At 25.8% G+C, this 17,411-nt stretch overlaps 5 protein-coding genes across 8 annotated transcripts; 3 read left to right on the plus strand and 2 right to left on the minus strand.

Moving 5' to 3' along the window:
• Positions 1-2,362: 2,362 nt before the first annotated feature.
• Positions 2,363-5,045, minus strand: LOC118449416 (pescadillo homolog). Of its 2 annotated transcripts, none has more exons than XM_035883913.2 (8): positions 4,884-5,045; positions 4,507-4,740; positions 3,936-4,443; positions 3,713-3,852; positions 3,381-3,640; positions 3,077-3,264; positions 2,776-2,975; positions 2,363-2,682 (listed from the first exon to the last, which is right to left on the minus strand). In XM_035883913.2, the coding sequence occupies exons 1-8, from the start codon at positions 4,905-4,907 to the stop codon at positions 2,419-2,421; spliced, it is 1,818 nt and encodes a 605-aa protein (XP_035739806.2). In that variant the 5' UTR covers positions 4,908-5,045; the 3' UTR covers positions 2,363-2,418. The 2 variants fall into 2 exon arrangements, with proteins under 2 accessions (XP_035739806.2, XP_035739805.2); XM_035883912.2 differs by having other exon boundaries at positions 2,367-2,682; positions 2,776-2,978.
• A 62-nt stretch (positions 5,046-5,107) lies between these two features.
• eIF2Balpha (eukaryotic translation initiation factor 2B subunit alpha) lies at positions 5,108-7,102 on the plus strand. Of its 2 annotated transcripts, none has more exons than XM_035883917.2 (8): positions 5,108-5,256; positions 5,384-5,485; positions 5,633-5,772; positions 5,910-6,026; positions 6,107-6,219; positions 6,397-6,541; positions 6,619-6,744; positions 6,892-7,102. In XM_035883917.2, exons 1-8 carry the CDS (start codon positions 5,244-5,246, stop codon positions 7,039-7,041), a joined length of 906 nt encoding a protein of 301 aa, XP_035739810.1. In that variant the 5' UTR covers positions 5,108-5,243; the 3' UTR covers positions 7,042-7,102. The 2 variants fall into 2 exon arrangements, with proteins under 2 accessions (XP_035739810.1, XP_035739811.1); XM_035883918.2 differs by having other exon boundaries at positions 5,217-5,256; positions 5,636-5,772; positions 6,892-7,101.
• Positions 7,103-8,667: 1,565 nt separating this feature from the next.
• On the minus strand, positions 8,668-13,911 carry FER (tyrosine-protein kinase Fer). Of its 2 annotated transcripts, XM_035883910.2 has the most exons (15): positions 13,363-13,911; positions 13,086-13,259; positions 12,899-12,995; positions 12,611-12,806; positions 12,291-12,428; positions 11,991-12,200; positions 11,697-11,880; positions 11,162-11,332; positions 10,468-10,701; positions 10,172-10,348; positions 9,864-10,077; positions 9,627-9,779; positions 9,408-9,530; positions 9,183-9,305; positions 8,668-9,102 (listed from the first exon to the last, which is right to left on the minus strand). In XM_035883910.2, the coding sequence occupies exons 1-15, from the start codon at positions 13,597-13,599 to the stop codon at positions 8,960-8,962; spliced, it is 2,574 nt and encodes an 857-aa protein (XP_035739803.1). In that variant the 5' UTR covers positions 13,600-13,911; the 3' UTR covers positions 8,668-8,959. The 2 variants fall into 2 exon arrangements, with proteins under 2 accessions (XP_035739803.1, XP_035739804.1); XM_035883911.2 differs by lacking the exon at positions 11,162-11,332 and having other exon boundaries at positions 8,673-9,102; positions 13,363-13,910.
• Positions 13,912-14,277: 366 nt separating this feature from the next.
• Positions 14,278-15,027, plus strand: ND-MLRQ (NADH dehydrogenase (ubiquinone) MLRQ subunit). Its single transcript, XM_035883904.2, has 3 exons — positions 14,278-14,439; positions 14,506-14,652; positions 14,760-15,027. The coding sequence occupies exons 1-3, from the start codon at positions 14,365-14,367 to the stop codon at positions 14,811-14,813; spliced, it is 276 nt and encodes a 91-aa protein (XP_035739797.1). The 5' UTR covers positions 14,278-14,364; the 3' UTR covers positions 14,814-15,027.
• A 523-nt stretch (positions 15,028-15,550) lies between these two features.
• Ppcs (phosphopantothenoylcysteine synthetase) lies at positions 15,551-17,324 on the plus strand. Its single transcript, XM_085660603.1, has 6 exons — positions 15,551-15,866; positions 15,950-16,080; positions 16,164-16,261; positions 16,440-16,654; positions 16,743-16,925; positions 17,011-17,324. The coding sequence occupies exons 1-6, from the start codon at positions 15,738-15,740 to the stop codon at positions 17,182-17,184; spliced, it is 930 nt and encodes a 309-aa protein (XP_085516729.1). The 5' UTR covers positions 15,551-15,737; the 3' UTR covers positions 17,185-17,324.
• Positions 17,325-17,411: the final 87 nt, after the last annotated feature.

Raw genomic sequence — 17,411 nt, forward strand, 5'->3', positions numbered from 1 at the left:
AACTTGCAATTTCTTACTGAATTTCAAAATTAAAAAGCGTTTTACGTGTTATCGAATATTATGGCTAATGTTATTTCATATAATAACAGTATTCTCTTCTGAGAAAAGGATAAAGGCTATTCATATTATTGACTATATTTCAATATTCAGAAATTCCTTTAGCGAGATCTGTACATACTGATTAAAATGATGTTCGTAAAGACAACTTCATTTTCAGGACGTTTGACGTCAAAAATGGCTAGGCTATAGGCGAAAGTATGGTTCACACAGATAAGTCCCTCGGCTGACCTTGGTATCGTGTATACACCCAAGCAGGTTGGTTGCCCATGGGTGCAAGCGACGCCATTGATGCCGTGTCGCTGATTGGCCAGTAATGACAATATTTAAGACTAAATATCTTTATTACTGTCTAACTTCGACGAATAACTTCTTCATATTTAATGTACTAAGGTTTTAATTAAGATTTTATTTTATTATTATTACTGCAAGCTTTTTCATTTTTTTTTCATTTTTTTTTTTTTTTAGAAAAAGAAGGAAGAAATCTTCGGAAGGATCGTTCGATAAGTAATAAAAGATATACTTGTGTTATGAGTTTGTATCTTTTAAAACAAATTAATACACGATACAATTGACGATATTGTAAATTTATTTGGCGAATTTTTTAATAATAAAAATTATTAAATAACAAAAATGTGAAATTAATCGAAATTGAATAATTTAATTTTAAAAGAAATAGTAAATAATAAAATCAATAAAAATACATAAAAATAAATATAAAACAATTTAATGTCAATTAATAATAATTAATTCATTGAAAATTAATTTAAGAAAAAAAAATAAATAAAATAATATAATTTAATTATAATTAATCTTACAATTTTGTCAAATGTCTTAGAAGCTAAAATGCAATAATTATGTCATACTTTCAAGATTTTGATGTTGAGTTCTTTACCACGCGTTCAAGTCACCGTAATATTCACTACGAATATATCAAAGACAATAAACCGTTCGTCCCGAACGAATCATCCATCGTTTGTCTTTATCAAGAGTAAAATTTCATTCGATGAAGACGTGTCTTGCATGTGCGCGATACGTTAAAAGTCGTATTTAAAGTTCTTTGAACTTATCGATGACGAGATTATTGAACTGAATTTAATTGAAATCTCATTACACTATCATACTCTATTATTCAATCCGTGAAAAAGAGAAATTCGTTTGTAATTCGTGAGTAAGAAGATATTACAATCTGAAATACGTAACAAACATCTACGTGGGTAGTCCAATACCCGCATACTGCCCACGTACATACGTCACTATATTTTAAAGTAAAAATCGATAATTCTTTGCAAAAGAAATATTTCAAATAAAAATTTCAAAAAACGTAAAACTATAAAATATAAAGATTGTATAATAATGATAATAAAATCATTGAAGAAAATAAAACAGCAATTGTACATCTTGTAATAAAAATAAAAGAAAAGTAAAGTCAAAGTAAACATAGATGCATATAATATTAGTATAAGATCTTCAAGGTCAGCTATTCAACAGCAGAACTCGGCAAGAAAATTAGGGTGTTACCAGCCGGTTGTGAGCATTCGGAGGGACAAAGATATTTAAGGATACTCGAAGAAGATGAGCTGGAACAGGAATAGCAAGGATGACGTAAGCATCCAATGTGTACACATCGTGCCACATGTATAGTCCTACACATACGTGGATACACAGGATCTCGCATGGAAACATACACATCTGTCTACCAAATTATAGAGTTGAATTAGCACCGTAAAATCGACTCTCTACAATCAATTTCTTCATACTCGTTACAGCCATCTTTCTGTTTGATTGCAATGAAACTGATCGTTGTAATATTGTCAAATCAATTAATATAAAATACATGTTATGTAAAATACACGATATTTAAGAAGAAAAAAATCAAGCTAAAAAAATACTGAATTATTAAAAAAAAATAGAAAAATATCTACTTTTCAAGATCAATGTACCAGGATAAAAATCTTTATGTCCGATGATATCATCGTCGCTATAAAACACACTGCAAATATATTATATGTGTATGTATTAATGAATATACATGTAAGGAGAAGGCGTGGGTTAAAGAGTGTAGGAAGTATGGCCTTCAAAGTCCTTCAATGGAAAAAGCAAAGATCAGAATTGTTGAATGTGTGGGCGCACTTTTAGTAGGAGGACTGGATCGAAAGCATCTTTCTCTTTTTTTCTGTAATATATAACTGTATATATGCTGATCGAGAAAGTGACTGTATAAATGATCTTACATTGAAATAAGTTAGTATAAAAATTAGGAAAAACGAAGAAACTATCTTTTGTTTATTATCAATTAATGTCGTAATAACTTTTCTTTTTATTTTTTTTTTTTTTTTTTTTTTTTTATTTTTTTTATTTTTATTCAATAAGATTACTTCTTCGTAATTTACGAGTTTCTTTATGTTTTTCTTTTTCAGCATTATCATGAAGTCGCCTTTTTTTCCGCAGTAACCAGATTTCTTTTGCTCTCTCTTTACGACCTTGCATCATACTCTTATACAAATTTCGATGTTTCTTCTTAATCATTTTTTCTCTCAGTCGATATTCTTGTTTATCTTGACGTTCCTTTTCATAAGGATCTTCCTTCGTTATTTCACCTGCCTTCACTTTCATTGCCTTTTTCTAATATTTTAAAAAAATATTGTAAACGATAAGAAAGAATAAAATAAAAATTATTTACATTTAAATATATAAAATAAATAATTGTTTAATAACCTTTTGCAGTCGTTCACGTTCCTTTTCTTTTTCTCTATCTGATATCTCAATATCATCATCATCATCATCATCATCATCATCATCATCATCATCTTCTTCTTCGTCTTCTTTATTATCGTTCGAATCTTCTTCCATGTTTCCTGTTTTATTTTCCAATTTATCTTCATCTTCTTCGTCTTCAGAAGACGATTCATCATCTTCTACTGCACATTATTAGATTATAATATCAATTATATTATTAATTGCTAAAGATGTAAAGATATTACATAAGACTACATTAATTAAAAAATATATTATATACCATTTCTGAGCTTATATTCAGGATCAATCAACGCACGTTCCTCCGGTGGAATGTACGTTTGATCTAATCGGCTCTCAGAGAATGGAGACAAGTGTGGAGGAAGAATAGCACCCATTAAATATTTTTCTACAGGCAACAATTCTCTTGCATTCACTGAATCGAATACCCATTGTGGCTGCACATAATATCTACAATTCCAAGAATTATATAAGTAAAATAAAAAAAATATTCATATTGCTAATTAAACAGAAAAAAAACTATAAATAAATATATATATGTATATTCATAAAAATTAAATAACAACCTAGATAAGAATTGTTTATCCATACTAGGTCTATCTACAATCTGATGTGTAATTGTTTCGTCATTTTCATCAAAAGTTGCGCCAACGAACAACAATTTATCCCAAGAAACCTCTCCTCCAAAGCAACGTAAAACAAAAACTAATGGTTCTCTTGGAACTTCTCTATTTAAGAAAAACTTCAAACCTTTAAATAATGTTTTTAATTTCTTTATTTTCTCAGCCTCTAATTTTGCAGTTTCCAATTGTTGTGCATCAGCGTCCTAGACAAATTAATAATGTGTATATATTTGTTTGATGATATAAATTATAATTTAATCATTATATTATTTTACCTTAGAAAATTGATCTATTTCCATTTCTTCATTATCTACATTTTGTATAGTAGGATCTAATGCTAGAAGAGGTACATTCAATGCACTTATTCTTTCTGATACAAATGCTTCCTCGTCTACAAGATTCTTTTCACATGGTACTAAAAATGTATCAATCGTAAAAATATCATTATCTCTTTTTTATATAATATAACATAAAATCAAATTTATAAAATCATCTTACCACTATTATTAAATTGTGGAGGATAAAACAAATTAAGAGAATGATAAAGCCTATAATTTACAAAGCCAAGCATCACAATATAGAATTCCACAAATATAGACATAACTTTGAAATCAACTTCTCTTTTCTCTTGTGGCTCGAAAGAAAAATGATGTGGTACAATCCAGGTAATCATCTGACCTTTAATTTCAGCTTGATAATAATAACCTTTAATGGATATAAAAACTTTTCTTAAGGCTTTTGCTGCTACTACATAATGTAAAAATTCAATGGTTAGTCTCCTGCATAAAGATGATTGATCACGTGGTATGTGAGCTAAGGACGGAAATGTACTGAACAAAAAACATAAAGTTAAACAATCATCTAGATCTCTTAAAGCATCGATGAATGTCGGGTAACGTTCTTTAACAATATGATCTAATTTCAAAGTAGGATGTTTACTTAAATATCTTTTCATTTCTGCAAAATCTCTCATTGCCCTTGCCCTTCCTACTTTTCTATTAAATATCTAAAAAGAAATTTTACATATATATATAGATAATATTTCAAAAGATAGATATTATTAACTTACTTTGTAATCCCTTAATTTCCATATAATTGGTTCGTGCATCAAAAATTGAATATCCTTTTTATGATACAGTGTTTTTATTCCAACTTGTCCTTTTTGTGCTCTTTTACGATTACGAGGCTCCCTTGGATATATTCCTTTCAATATGCATAATTTGCGAAATTCATTTAAAGAAAGTTGTAATTTCTTTAACGCAGATTTCCTGGTCATAAATTGTGCTCCTTCTCCAGATTGGTACTACAAATATACAAAATATATGTCATTAAAACAATTTAAAACTGCGTCTTATCATTATTTTGTAAAATACATAACATTATATTAACATAACCTTAAAATATTTATAATGTTAAAATATTCATAAATTTAAAATTAATTCTTACTTTTTTCTTTCCTATTACAACCATTTTGCTATTCGGACTTTTTTGTTATTATATGTTAATAAATATATAACGTGAAAACACAATATTAATTACATATATCGATAGAACTTATTGTCACGTGCAAATAAGCAAAGAACTTTAATGAACACTGTAACGCCTAGCGGCAGATCGAAAAAACTGTTTTTAAGCTTCCTAAAAGTAACACCAGAAAGCATTAAAATCAACTCAAATGTTGAAAGATGTTTTTCCAATATCTATTGTCTTTATTAACAAATTAATAATAAAATTATAATACATTTTTAAATATTTTCGATACCAAATTTCTAAACAATTTCTAATAAATTATAAATAAAACAAAATATGGAGCAAACGGGTAACTTACTTTATAAGATATCATAATGAAAAATGTAAAAAATAATGTGCAATATGCATAAAATTGTATATATGTTATTTCACAATTTGTTTAATAAAAAGCAATATATATTCACTTATTGTTTCAGAAATCTGTGAATATTTTAATGGTATTATTAAAGATGAGAAGGATGTATCAGCTGGTATGGCTGCTATTCGAACTTTGCTAAAAGTCTTAGAACATTCTAAGTGTAAGTCGCTTTCCATATGTGATTATAATTTTTGATGACAATATGTATATTAATTGCATCAAGTATTTTCTTTTGAATGAATACATTAATTTATAAATTTTAGTTAATAAAATAATATCTATGAGTTTATTTATAAATTTCTGACAGCAGAGACAGTCCAAGAACTACGGTATTGTTTACAAAATGCAGTAGATGCAATGAGGTCTACAGACAATCCTGTAACTGCTATTGCTTCTGGAAGCGAATTGTTCCTTCGATTTATCACTTTAGCAACATTAGATACACCAGTAAGGATATTGATATAATAATCATATCTACAAGATACTCTTTAACATGTAATTGAAGCAAAATGATATATTTTGATATGTGGTTATCTTTTTAATTTTTATTGTTTAATATTATTTTAATCGTAACGTTTTTATAGTCATTTGCAGAATGCAAGGGAATTATGCTTCATAGAGGGAAAGTATTTTATGAAAAATTAGTTGCTGCTCGAGGAAAGGTTGCAAAAGTAGCAGCACATTTCATCACTGATGGTTCTGTACGAATATCATAAAATTGATCAGTTTTATTTGAGTTTGTCTACACTTCTGTTATTTAGAAAGAGTTTTTTGTTTTCAGAAAATACTCACTCATTCTAAATCTAGAGTTGTATTACAAGCAATGAAAGAAGCAGCGGCTAGTAATAAAATATTTGAAGTATATGTAACTACATCTTCTCCAGATGATAGTGGGTAATGAATTAATGTTTTTTTATTTATATGTATCATAATTAATGCAAAAAGATATATTTTATTAAATAATCTATATAATAATCTATATATAAATAGAGAACTAAAGAAAGAAAAAGAAATAGATGTATATATATTTATAATATTTTTATAATATAACAATATATTTCTTTTTTATAGAATTGAGATGTGTCAAAATTTAACACAAATGGGAGTTTCTTGTACATTAATATTAGATTCTGCAATGGGATATGTTATGGAACAAGTTGACATGGTAATGGTTGGAGCTGAAGGTGTTGCTGAAAGTGGTGGAGTTATAAACAAAGTATATCATAATTTATGTTTGATCTCAATCAATTGTATAAAATATAATTTGAACTTTCTATTATGTTATTATTTAAGGTTGGCACTTATACAATGGCAATGTGTGCTAAAGAAGTAAAAAAACCTTTTTATGTATTGACTGAAAGTTTTAAATTCTCAAGGATATATCCATTGAATCAAGTAGATCTTCCCGATGAATTTAAAGTATGTTATAAAGTATATATTGACTTTGTTATTATTTAACTTACAATGTTTAAAATATGACTAATTAATATTTTTATTTTTTGAATATATTTTGTTCTATTTGATAATATTAATAGTCAATTATATGTAAGTACTTCTATGTTGCAGTATACAGCAAGTACTTTACAAAAGGATCTCCGTAAAGAGCATCCACTAGTCGACTACACACCACCTCATTTTATTAGTCTTTTATTTACCGATTTAGGAATTTTAACTCCTTCTGCTGTTAGTGATGAACTAATAAAACTGTATTTGTAACAATTATATATTTTATATTGAATAAAACATGGCATACATGAATTAATTTAATTTACTATAATTATAATTTTTATAATAAAAAAAAAAAGAATAAAAAAAATAAAATAAAACTGTGAATATCCTACATGTAAGATAATCATATTGATGTAATACAAATTATATCTATATTTTTAACTATAAGAGATTTATAAAAAGAAAATAGAACATTTTGATATACTTGGAATATAAGATTAACAGTAAATCTTTTTAATAAATCTATATAATTATTTGCATAAACAATATGCAATGGAAATAAAAATTATCATAATAATATATATACATAATGTGAACACTAACGTTTCTTGAGATTATCATTTTTGCATCGATTTATATATTCATTAGAAACTAAAAGATAAACCCACATACGTAATAGTTATAATATTACAATTTCAAAAATGGTATCATTTTTGTATACCATATTAAAATACTATAATATTACAATTTGCTTTACAACAAAGTAAATACTTATACATCATACAAAGTTAAAAGAAAATTAATTTTACTTATTTACTTCTGCACACTTTATATACATATGATAAAATCTGTACAGATAATTCATGGTTTTAAGAAATTTTTTTAAATGATATAATGTAATTAAAATTTATCTGTTATTTTACATTATTGACGTTATTAATGGAAAATAGAAATTTTTTTAAAAATGAGAACTATCTGTAACATACATACAATAAATATTGCACACTTAAAATTAAAACATTATCAAGCTCATTTATAACAACTTAAAATTCTTTTCAATAAATTTTGATAGGAAGTAAAAACTAATTGTGCACATATTAAATGGTGTCTAAATTAAATAAAAGTTTCTTTAAAATTGAATATATATATTTTAATACTGCTATTGAAATACTTCGTCCAGCAAGTATTGTTTAACACTTTAACTTTTTATAAACAAAGCTAGAATAATAATTTTTATATATACAAGTAGTTCTTTTTAAATGTGATTTTACAATAGAAATACAAAATATGTTTCTTTAATTATTTTATATAAATAAAAAAAAATCTTTAACAAGTATTATGAATCAAGTTTATCCCACATTTATAAGGACAATTTTGGTTAATATTGTTTATATATATATACATATATATATATATATATATATATATATATATATATATATATATATATACATATATATATATATATATAACTAATAAAATATGTATATATATATAATTATATAATATGTATTGCTATCTTATATATATCTAAGAATATATTTGATAAGTAAAGATAAAGATCATTCTCAAGACATTTTGTTTTTAAAAATTATTTTTATATATATGGATGTAAACTGAGAAGAAATCGATTGAAATTTGAGCTTAATGGATTAATAAAAAGATAATACATTCAAATTGTATAAAAATGTAGCATGGACGGAGACTTGTAATAATTTATAAAATGTAGTAATGAAATTTCTGATATCTCATGCTGAGTAAATAAAATAAAAATGTGATAACGTAGCTAAAAAATTAATGACATGATCATTATCATTGATTGTAATCATTTAAAAATCAGAGACTAATTGTAAATTAAAATAATATCTAGTTGTCTGTAGCACCTATATTTTTCAAAATTATCAATTAAATATTGATTGAAAATGTAATATCTTTCATAAAATAAAATATAAAATATTTACTTATTTTAATTATAAAATGTACAAATAAAAAATATTATAGATTAAATATTAATTTCTCAAATATTTTACTCCTGATAAATAGGTTACTTCTGATGTGTTGATACTAAAAAAATACGACAGATAAAAATTTACAATTGTTTTTAGATATTACAAGAATTTTTCTGTTTTAACTATTTTTCTGTAAATATCAAAAAAATATGTGTATATGTGCTACTGATTATTATTTATAAATAAGCTTGTGATAATGTTTCAACAACTGTATATATCTGATCAAAATGTGGTCGTTTTTCTGGTTCATATTCCCAGCAACGTAACATTAATCGATATATTTCATCCGGAGTATTTTCTGGTGCTGGCATGCGATATCCTATATGACGAATATATATTTGAACTATTTATTTAAGTTCAGTAAGTATTACTAGACTAGTAAATTATTTGATTAATTACCTGCATCTATTTTTTCACGTGCCTGAGAATTTGACATACCACTATATGGATTCCCACCTTTAGAAAATATCTCCCACATAAGAACACCATAACTCCAAACATCACAAAGGGAAGTGTATTTACCTAATAATAATAATTTCAAGAACAATTGTATTTTAATAAATGTATAAATTATCCACAAATTATTTTACATGTACAAACATACATGCGCACGCACACACTTACCAAAATTAAGAGCCTCTGGTGCAGTCCATTTAATAGGAATTTGTTTCATTCCATCTGATACAATATATTCTTCTTCTTCTCTTGACATTCCAAAATCTGAAATTTTTACTATTGACTCGTAACCTAAAATGTTATATTATTAAAATATATTATTTATTGAAATATTTATTCTTTAAAATCAACATGCTATGAAGTTTTTTATAATATCTGTTTATTTACCTACGAGACAATTTCGAGCTGCTAAGTCCCTATGTATGCAATACTTCGATTCTAAATAACGCATACCTGCAGCTGCATCCTTACACATTCGTAATTGTTCTCGTTGAGTAATTGAACTAGCATTTTTTCGTAAATATGTTAACAATGAACCACCTGACACATGGAGGTATAAAAAAGTACTAATATTTATTTTCATTACCATATAAAAACGAATAGTTTTTAAAAATAAATATTTACCTGGAACCAATTCCATTACTATCATAATTGGTTGTTTTTGAACACAAATACCAATAAGTTTTACTATATTTGGATGATCATACTGTTTCAAAATTCTACCTTCCTGCAAAAACTTTCTTTTCTGTTCATCAGGTAATGTTACTTTACAAGTTTTTACAGCTACTTCAGTCTTGCATGTTTTAAGCTGTGCCTTGTATACATCTCCAAAATTACCCTATAATAATTTTTATCCTGTAGTCTCTTTATGGTATTATTTTTAAGATATACCTGATATGTGTATCAAATTACAAGAAAATTTAATTACTTACTCGACCTATTTTTTCAAGAAGAATTACATCATCATTATTGAGTTCCCATCGTTCACGTAATATTGGTGTTTTAAGAATAGCCCCAGAACGACTAGTCACAGGCAGACCAGACTTCCATTGATGCCTAATTAATTCTTGTATTGATGGGAATGTTGGACCCTCAAATCTATAATGTCCCTAAAATTTGATTTATTTTTAATAAATAAATAAATAAATAAATAAATTTTATATTTGTAATATGATGAAATATTTTGCATATTTAATATAAATTAATAAACTTATGTTAAAATACTAACTTCCTGCGTAGTTTGTACAATGAAATGTTTGTGACCATCCCAACAAACGGATAAAACTATTTGACATTCGTCATTTCTTGTTGTTTCACGCACTAAAAAATCTCCTTCATTAACAAGTAATCTTACTACTTCTTCTCTTGGTAGAACACCATGAAACCATTCTTCTTCCATTAAATCTCCATTTCCGTTTCCTTTCTGATTATTGGTCAAATGCGAGACATAACGCAATGGTACCTGGATCAGACATGTGTTTCCAATAATTTTTTATTACATGAAAAAGTAAAAACAAAATTAACTAATCAATTATTTTTCTTTTTTTTTTTTTTCTTTTTCTTTTTTTGTTTTCATATATAACTGCGAGATGTTCTATGTGTGTTCAAATTCTGGACTATTAGTAAAAATTCTATGCTTCAAATAAATACATATAATACCAACATGCTTAATATAACAAAGTTTAATTTTTCATATTTTAATTAGATTTATTAGTGCTAAAATAGCATTTGGTTATATCTTGAAAAATATAAAAATTTGTTTAAATGTATAAAAGGACTAAAAAACAGTTAGTATTAACAGATGTGCTGTATGGATAATCATATAACTAATTAACTTCAACTTAACACATATATTAAAGCATATAAATGTACAGAATGTGCTTGCATGCACACACCACACAAATAAAATATACAACACATACAACTGGGGGAACACTGTCTGCTTTTGTTGTAACACCTTCACTACTGGCCCTAATTAATCCATTTTTCGAATCACTTATTGATGGCAAAGACTTGAAAGGTGACTTTATTATCGTCAGAAAGCGTTGATTTCTTCTTAGTGTAAACAAACCATTATCTGCAACTGTGCTTTTCTGCAAGTGTAGTAGAGCTAACTAAACTTATTTTATGGAACTAAGAACATATATCTAAAATTCGTGTATATGTAAGATTTATTTTTTTATTACACTTGGATTCATTTTTAAATATATATATGTACATATATATATACACTTGATTACATGATTATACATATGTGCATGTATGTATGCTATAAATATCTGATATTAAATATTTTACATTGAACATTTTATTATGGAATAAATTTGTCGAGATCATGAATTAATAGACCAGTTCTGTATTGCAGTGCTAAGTACATATGTTTAAAGTAAAATAGAAATATGATACTTTTTTCTTTAGAGATTATACACAAATGTATATGAAATATAAAAAACCTACCTTATTTATTGTTGGAGGATCGGTGTATGAGCCTTCCATAGAGAGATCACATCCTGAAGGCAATTCCTCACATCCCAATTCATTAAGAGCAGCTCTAATAACATCAACCTGTTTTTGTAATTTCTTTTCTTGACAACGTAGTCTCAATTCTTCCCTTTCATTAGAATAGTCTAAGGCAGAAATCCTAATGAAACAAGTCAAGAATTCTTTAAAATAACAATAATATAAAAAGAATGACAATTTCATTGATTAATTAATTTAAATAATTAGTTTATAACAAACTTATGATCTTACTTAGAATCACTATTATTTTCAGGAGAAAATTGTGGATTCTGGCGATTCTGTTGTGTTGCTTTAAGAGAAGTTTCCAGTTCTGTAAGTCTACTTCTTAACCAATCAATGGTTAAATTATCCACAGTTAATTTGTTGGGTAGTAATTTTCCTGAAGTATCATCCACAAGGTTCTCGTCAAACGTGAATCTTATTGGTGATACTGCTCTAGTTCTATATCGATGTTACAGTATTTATTATCACAATATAATTTGTATATAATAAATTAAAAAAAAAAAAAAAAAAAAAAAATTTATAACCTACTTATGTTTTCCTATGAAATCTCTATATTCTTCAATTGGTTTTACTGTATCAACTGCGTTTTGCATTCTTGCATGTATTTCTAAAAATTTATCTGTAGTAAAATCTGAATATTTTACTATGTCATGAAGTATACCTTTCCTGCAAATATAAAGTAGAAATAACTCTGAAGAACAATATGTACTCTTATCAATTACCATCGTATTTATTATATTTTACTCTGATCAATCCAAGCTGCTTGCAAATAAAATTTTTTTTCTATATTTCATATATTACTAATTACTATCTAAAAATCTAAATTTTATATGAAGAACTTGTCTTACCATGATGTAATAAATTCTTGGTGTATAGCTTGTTGTCGACGAAGTAAACTAGGTAAATAACAAGTTCTTAAATCGTGTTCACATTCTGTTACAGCACCCAAAAGTAATACATATTCATTGTGCGTTAAATGTAACTTTCTACAAGCTTTTTGGTATTTTTCTCTTACTTCATCTAACTTTCTACCTCCACGGCCAGCTAAAATCAATGATCATTTTATCAATTAAAAAAGGGAAAATGAATATATTTTAAATAAAATTATAGAAAAAATTATAATATGAAATACTAACATTTTATATAATGTTCTTCAAATCTAGATCTCATCAATTTATAGACCTCCAAATTTTTTTGATATTCCATCTTTTTTCTGACTACATCATCTGTCAGCTAAAAAAAAACCATGCTTTTTTAGACTAAGTAAATATATGTATATAATTTAATATAAAATAATAATCCATAATATTATATATAACTTACTTGTTGAAATTGATTAATCAACCAGGCTTGTTCTTCTTGGTAAACTTTTCTAGCTCTTCTTCTTTCAGAATATAAAACGCTAATGCGTTCTATAACAATACTTTCAATAGAATCTGCTTGCTGTTTAATTAATTTAGCTGTTTGATCTATTGAATCCATAATATCTTTCCAACTCTGTGACGTAACATATATAACAATTATAAAAAAAATAGTTTAAAAATTCATTGACATAAATTTCCTAATGAATGTAATGATTGATAGATGTAATAAGGCATACCTGAGCAATCAAACTGCCTACAAGATCTTCGCTTCGCTCTATTTTTTTACCTTGTAGAGTTAAAGAAGAAATAGTTGCAGCATATTCACGATCAGATTTAACTTTCGTTGTCAAGCATCGCCGCATTGTTTCCAAAAGCTTGATTTCTGCATCCTGTCGTCCAAGTAAAGCTTCGTGCGATGCCTGCCCTTGCAGGCTCGTTGAAAAGCCCATTTCCTTGTTCGATAACCAAACCATACATATATATCGACCGCAATTTTTAAAATACCGTATTCTTAATGATAATTCATCTCCACTTCAATCTGTTGTCTTGACATTGACGACACAGAAGTAAAACGAATGAATTTTAATCAAGAAATTCAATATGTAGAACATTTCAAATTACTCGTTTATTACTCAACTCGATTTAATTATATTTTCATACTCGTACATGGTTGAGATCAACATTTATATTTATACAGACCCGAAATTATAAAAATTAACTTTTACGGGCGGAATACCGCCGTGGGATATTCGCAATAATAGATATTTGGCATTGTCTAGATTTTCTTCAAAAAAATTTCTAATCCAAAGCAATGTAGCCAACAAAAGAATATAAAACATCTTTAGTGATATTTATAAAAATTCGCCATTAATTATTTATACAAAAAAAAATACGAAATTTATGTAAAGTAATTAAAAAATAAATAAATATTGTTTATTTTTTCTCAATTAATATGTAAATACTATCAAATCACAAATATATATGTGTTTAATATAAAAATATATTTATAGTAAAAAAGAGTGCCTTTTACAGATAGAAATTTTAATTCGACCTTACGAATATTCTATTGGTTAATATGTCGATAAAGTAGGACCTAACCAATTCTTCAATGATGTAAGACTTTAATGAAAATCTAGATACAAACATGTACATCTATTATATATTTTCTTAATGTAAGGTACCTTCAATCGTTCAAAGAGCTAAGACATTTCAGTTGAGGAGATTTCTCTATTGAAATCATGGGGGATAGTAATGCGAAAAAAGGCCCTATACTCGGTGGTCTTACTTTGTCTTCTTTAAAAAAAAATTATCCTGTAAGTATTAATATTTTTAAAGATTCTTTAATATGAATAATAATATGATGTAATATTTCATTACAGCTGATACCATTGTTCGTGGCTGTCGTAATAGGTGTCGCAGGAGCTACATTTTATACATGTCGTTTAGCTTTTCGTAATCCTGATGTTACGTGGTCTTTAAAGAAAAATCCTGAGCCATGGCAAGAATATCGCGATAAACAATACAAAGTATGTGAACATTCGAATAACGATGTTCATTGATTATATATGATTTCGATTATACTATCGAATTATAAATAACAATTATATTTATATTGCTGTTCATTTATTTTCAGTTCTACTCTACAGTGAATTATGACGAATATGCCAGCAAAGCACCTAAATTCTAAATAATTTATTATGTAGTATTGCTTTAGATATAACAATAGAAACTGAAGAAACTTTCCATATAACTTCATGTACTATCACAACTATGTATAAAACTCAATTGTAATATACATATATATATATATATATATATATAAGTTTGGTAATGTTTATATTATTACATCTATTTAAAATAATGTATAAAATTTTCCCAATAAAAGGCTAGTTTAGCATTTAGTTATAATTAAGTTTTCTTTTAATAATATCTATCAAATAGAGATGAATAGTTAAAAAGCTTAATGATTTTTAAATAAAAAAAAAAAAAAAAAAAAGAAAAAAAAAATACAATAATGTGTATTTTTATATTATATTTACGCTATTTCACTTTTTATTCGAATTAGAATATAAAATTAATATTGAATTACTTATAGAAATTTATTTTCTTAAAAATCATAATTATTTGTATAAAGTGAAAATGTTTTGAAATATAATAATTATAATTACATATTTAACGTAAAAATTGTCTTTTTATTTATTATAAAAGTTAATCTTATGTTTTCATTAAAAGAATAATAAATATTATCAAATTTTTTATAATAATAAATAAATAAAATTTTAATCGAAGATAAAATTATCAATATAAATTTCTAAAGCTTAAACATTCTTTCTTCATGATCGATTAAACACTGAAGTTAACATTAGATAAATTAAAGGTGCATATATCTATCATATTCAATGTAGTTTCGTCACTAACACATTATTGATAGTAAAGTTATGAAGTGATGACATCATACATATGTCTAGTGATAAAATTCAGATATTTTAAGGAAAACAGGTTAAGTTTTTTTATTACGCAATCGATTGAATGTACACGCCATTCATTTCTTCATTTTTATAGCCTAATATATATATAAAGATATTTCTAAGTGAAAATTTATCAAATTACTATGACTTCGACATGGGAAGAGTTTTTTGCTAAACATCCACCACCACAAGATCTAACTCAAACCGAAAGTCTTTTAAAAAGCTTTATTGACAGACATTTAAAAGAAAACAATAAAGTAGTATTAATAACGGTAAATATTCATTAAAAGAACAAATTTATTTATATATTGTAAAGTAACTGTTTTTAATATAATTGCAATAATTGATATTGTAGAGTGGCGGTACAATGATTCCATTAGAACATAACACTGTTAGATTTGTTGATAATTTTAGTGCTGGATTCAGAGGATCAGCATCAGCTGAATATTTTTTAGAAAATGGTTATGCTGTAATATTTATGTACAGGTCAGAAAATTAGAAATTATAAAAAATATATATTTATCTGATAAATGTATGTTGCATTAAGATATATTAATATTTCATTACAGGCTCAAATCATTAGAACCATTTACAAGACATTTTATAGGACACAAGATTTTAGATATGCTCAATATAACAGAAGACACGGATAAATATATTGTTACAGGTATAACGTTTTATTATAAGTCTTATTATTCATTTACATTATATTCCCATTCTTTTTTTTTATTTTTTTAATACAATAGAAATGTAATATTAAAATTAAATTTGTTATAATTTGTTATAAATTGTATTAATTCTTGTCATAATAATTATCTTAAAATTTGTATTATTTATTTTTACAGTTTCACCTGAACATACAGAAAAAGTTGCAGTGGTTTTACGAAAATATAAAGAAACACTACAACAGAACAAATTGATACAAATTAGTTTTAATACTTTGACTGAGTATCTTTGGCTACTTAGAACTGCTTGTCAAGCATTATCTTGTTTAAAAGATAAAGCTCTTTTATACTTAGCTGCAGCTGTTTCTGATTTTTATGTACCATTTGATAAAATGGTATGTATGAAATAGTTTAATTCTTTTATCTTTAAATAAAATTAAATAATCATTTTTTCTATTTATTATAACATTAAATTGATTTCAGTCAGTACATAAAATATCTTCTAATGGTCCACCAACAATATCACTTCAACTAGTACCAAAAATGTTGGAACCTTTAGTTAATCTATGGGTACCACAAGCCTTTGTAATTTCATTTAAGTTAGAAACAGATCAAAATGTTTTGGTTTCAAAAGCAAGGACTGCTTTGAATAAGTACAAACACAATGTACATATTTTTTAATTTCTAAATAATATTTATTTATATCTGTATATCTAAATATTTTTCTCTCAATATATATTTTTTGTTACAGCTTGTAGTTGCTAATATGTTACAGACTCGAAAACAACAAGTAATTATTGTCAGTAAAGAAAATGATTATGTCTTATCATTAACACATGAACAAATGGAGAAAGGTGAAGAAATTGAAAAATTTATAGTTGCTGACATAATTCTAAAGCATAAGAATTTTTCGAAGGTCAGATAATGTATCCTATTACTCAAGGTATAGGTATATTTTTATAACATGATTTTTTAAATAAACATTACTATTTTTTTATTGTATTACTATCGTTAATAAGAATATTATTAGTAAATATTAGTTGTTTATTGCACAACTAGGGGAAAACATAATTGGATACAGTATCCAATTATAGCACTTTTTTGTATAAATTACAAATTAATTTAGTGAAAAACTAAATATAATATAATAAA

Source organism: Vespa mandarinia, chromosome 12 (assembly GCF_050613455.1).
Source record: "Vespa mandarinia isolate Hongniang chromosome 12, ASM5061345v1, whole genome shotgun sequence".
In the NCBI taxonomy this organism is placed as follows: Eukaryota; Metazoa; Arthropoda; class Insecta; order Hymenoptera; family Vespidae; genus Vespa; species Vespa mandarinia.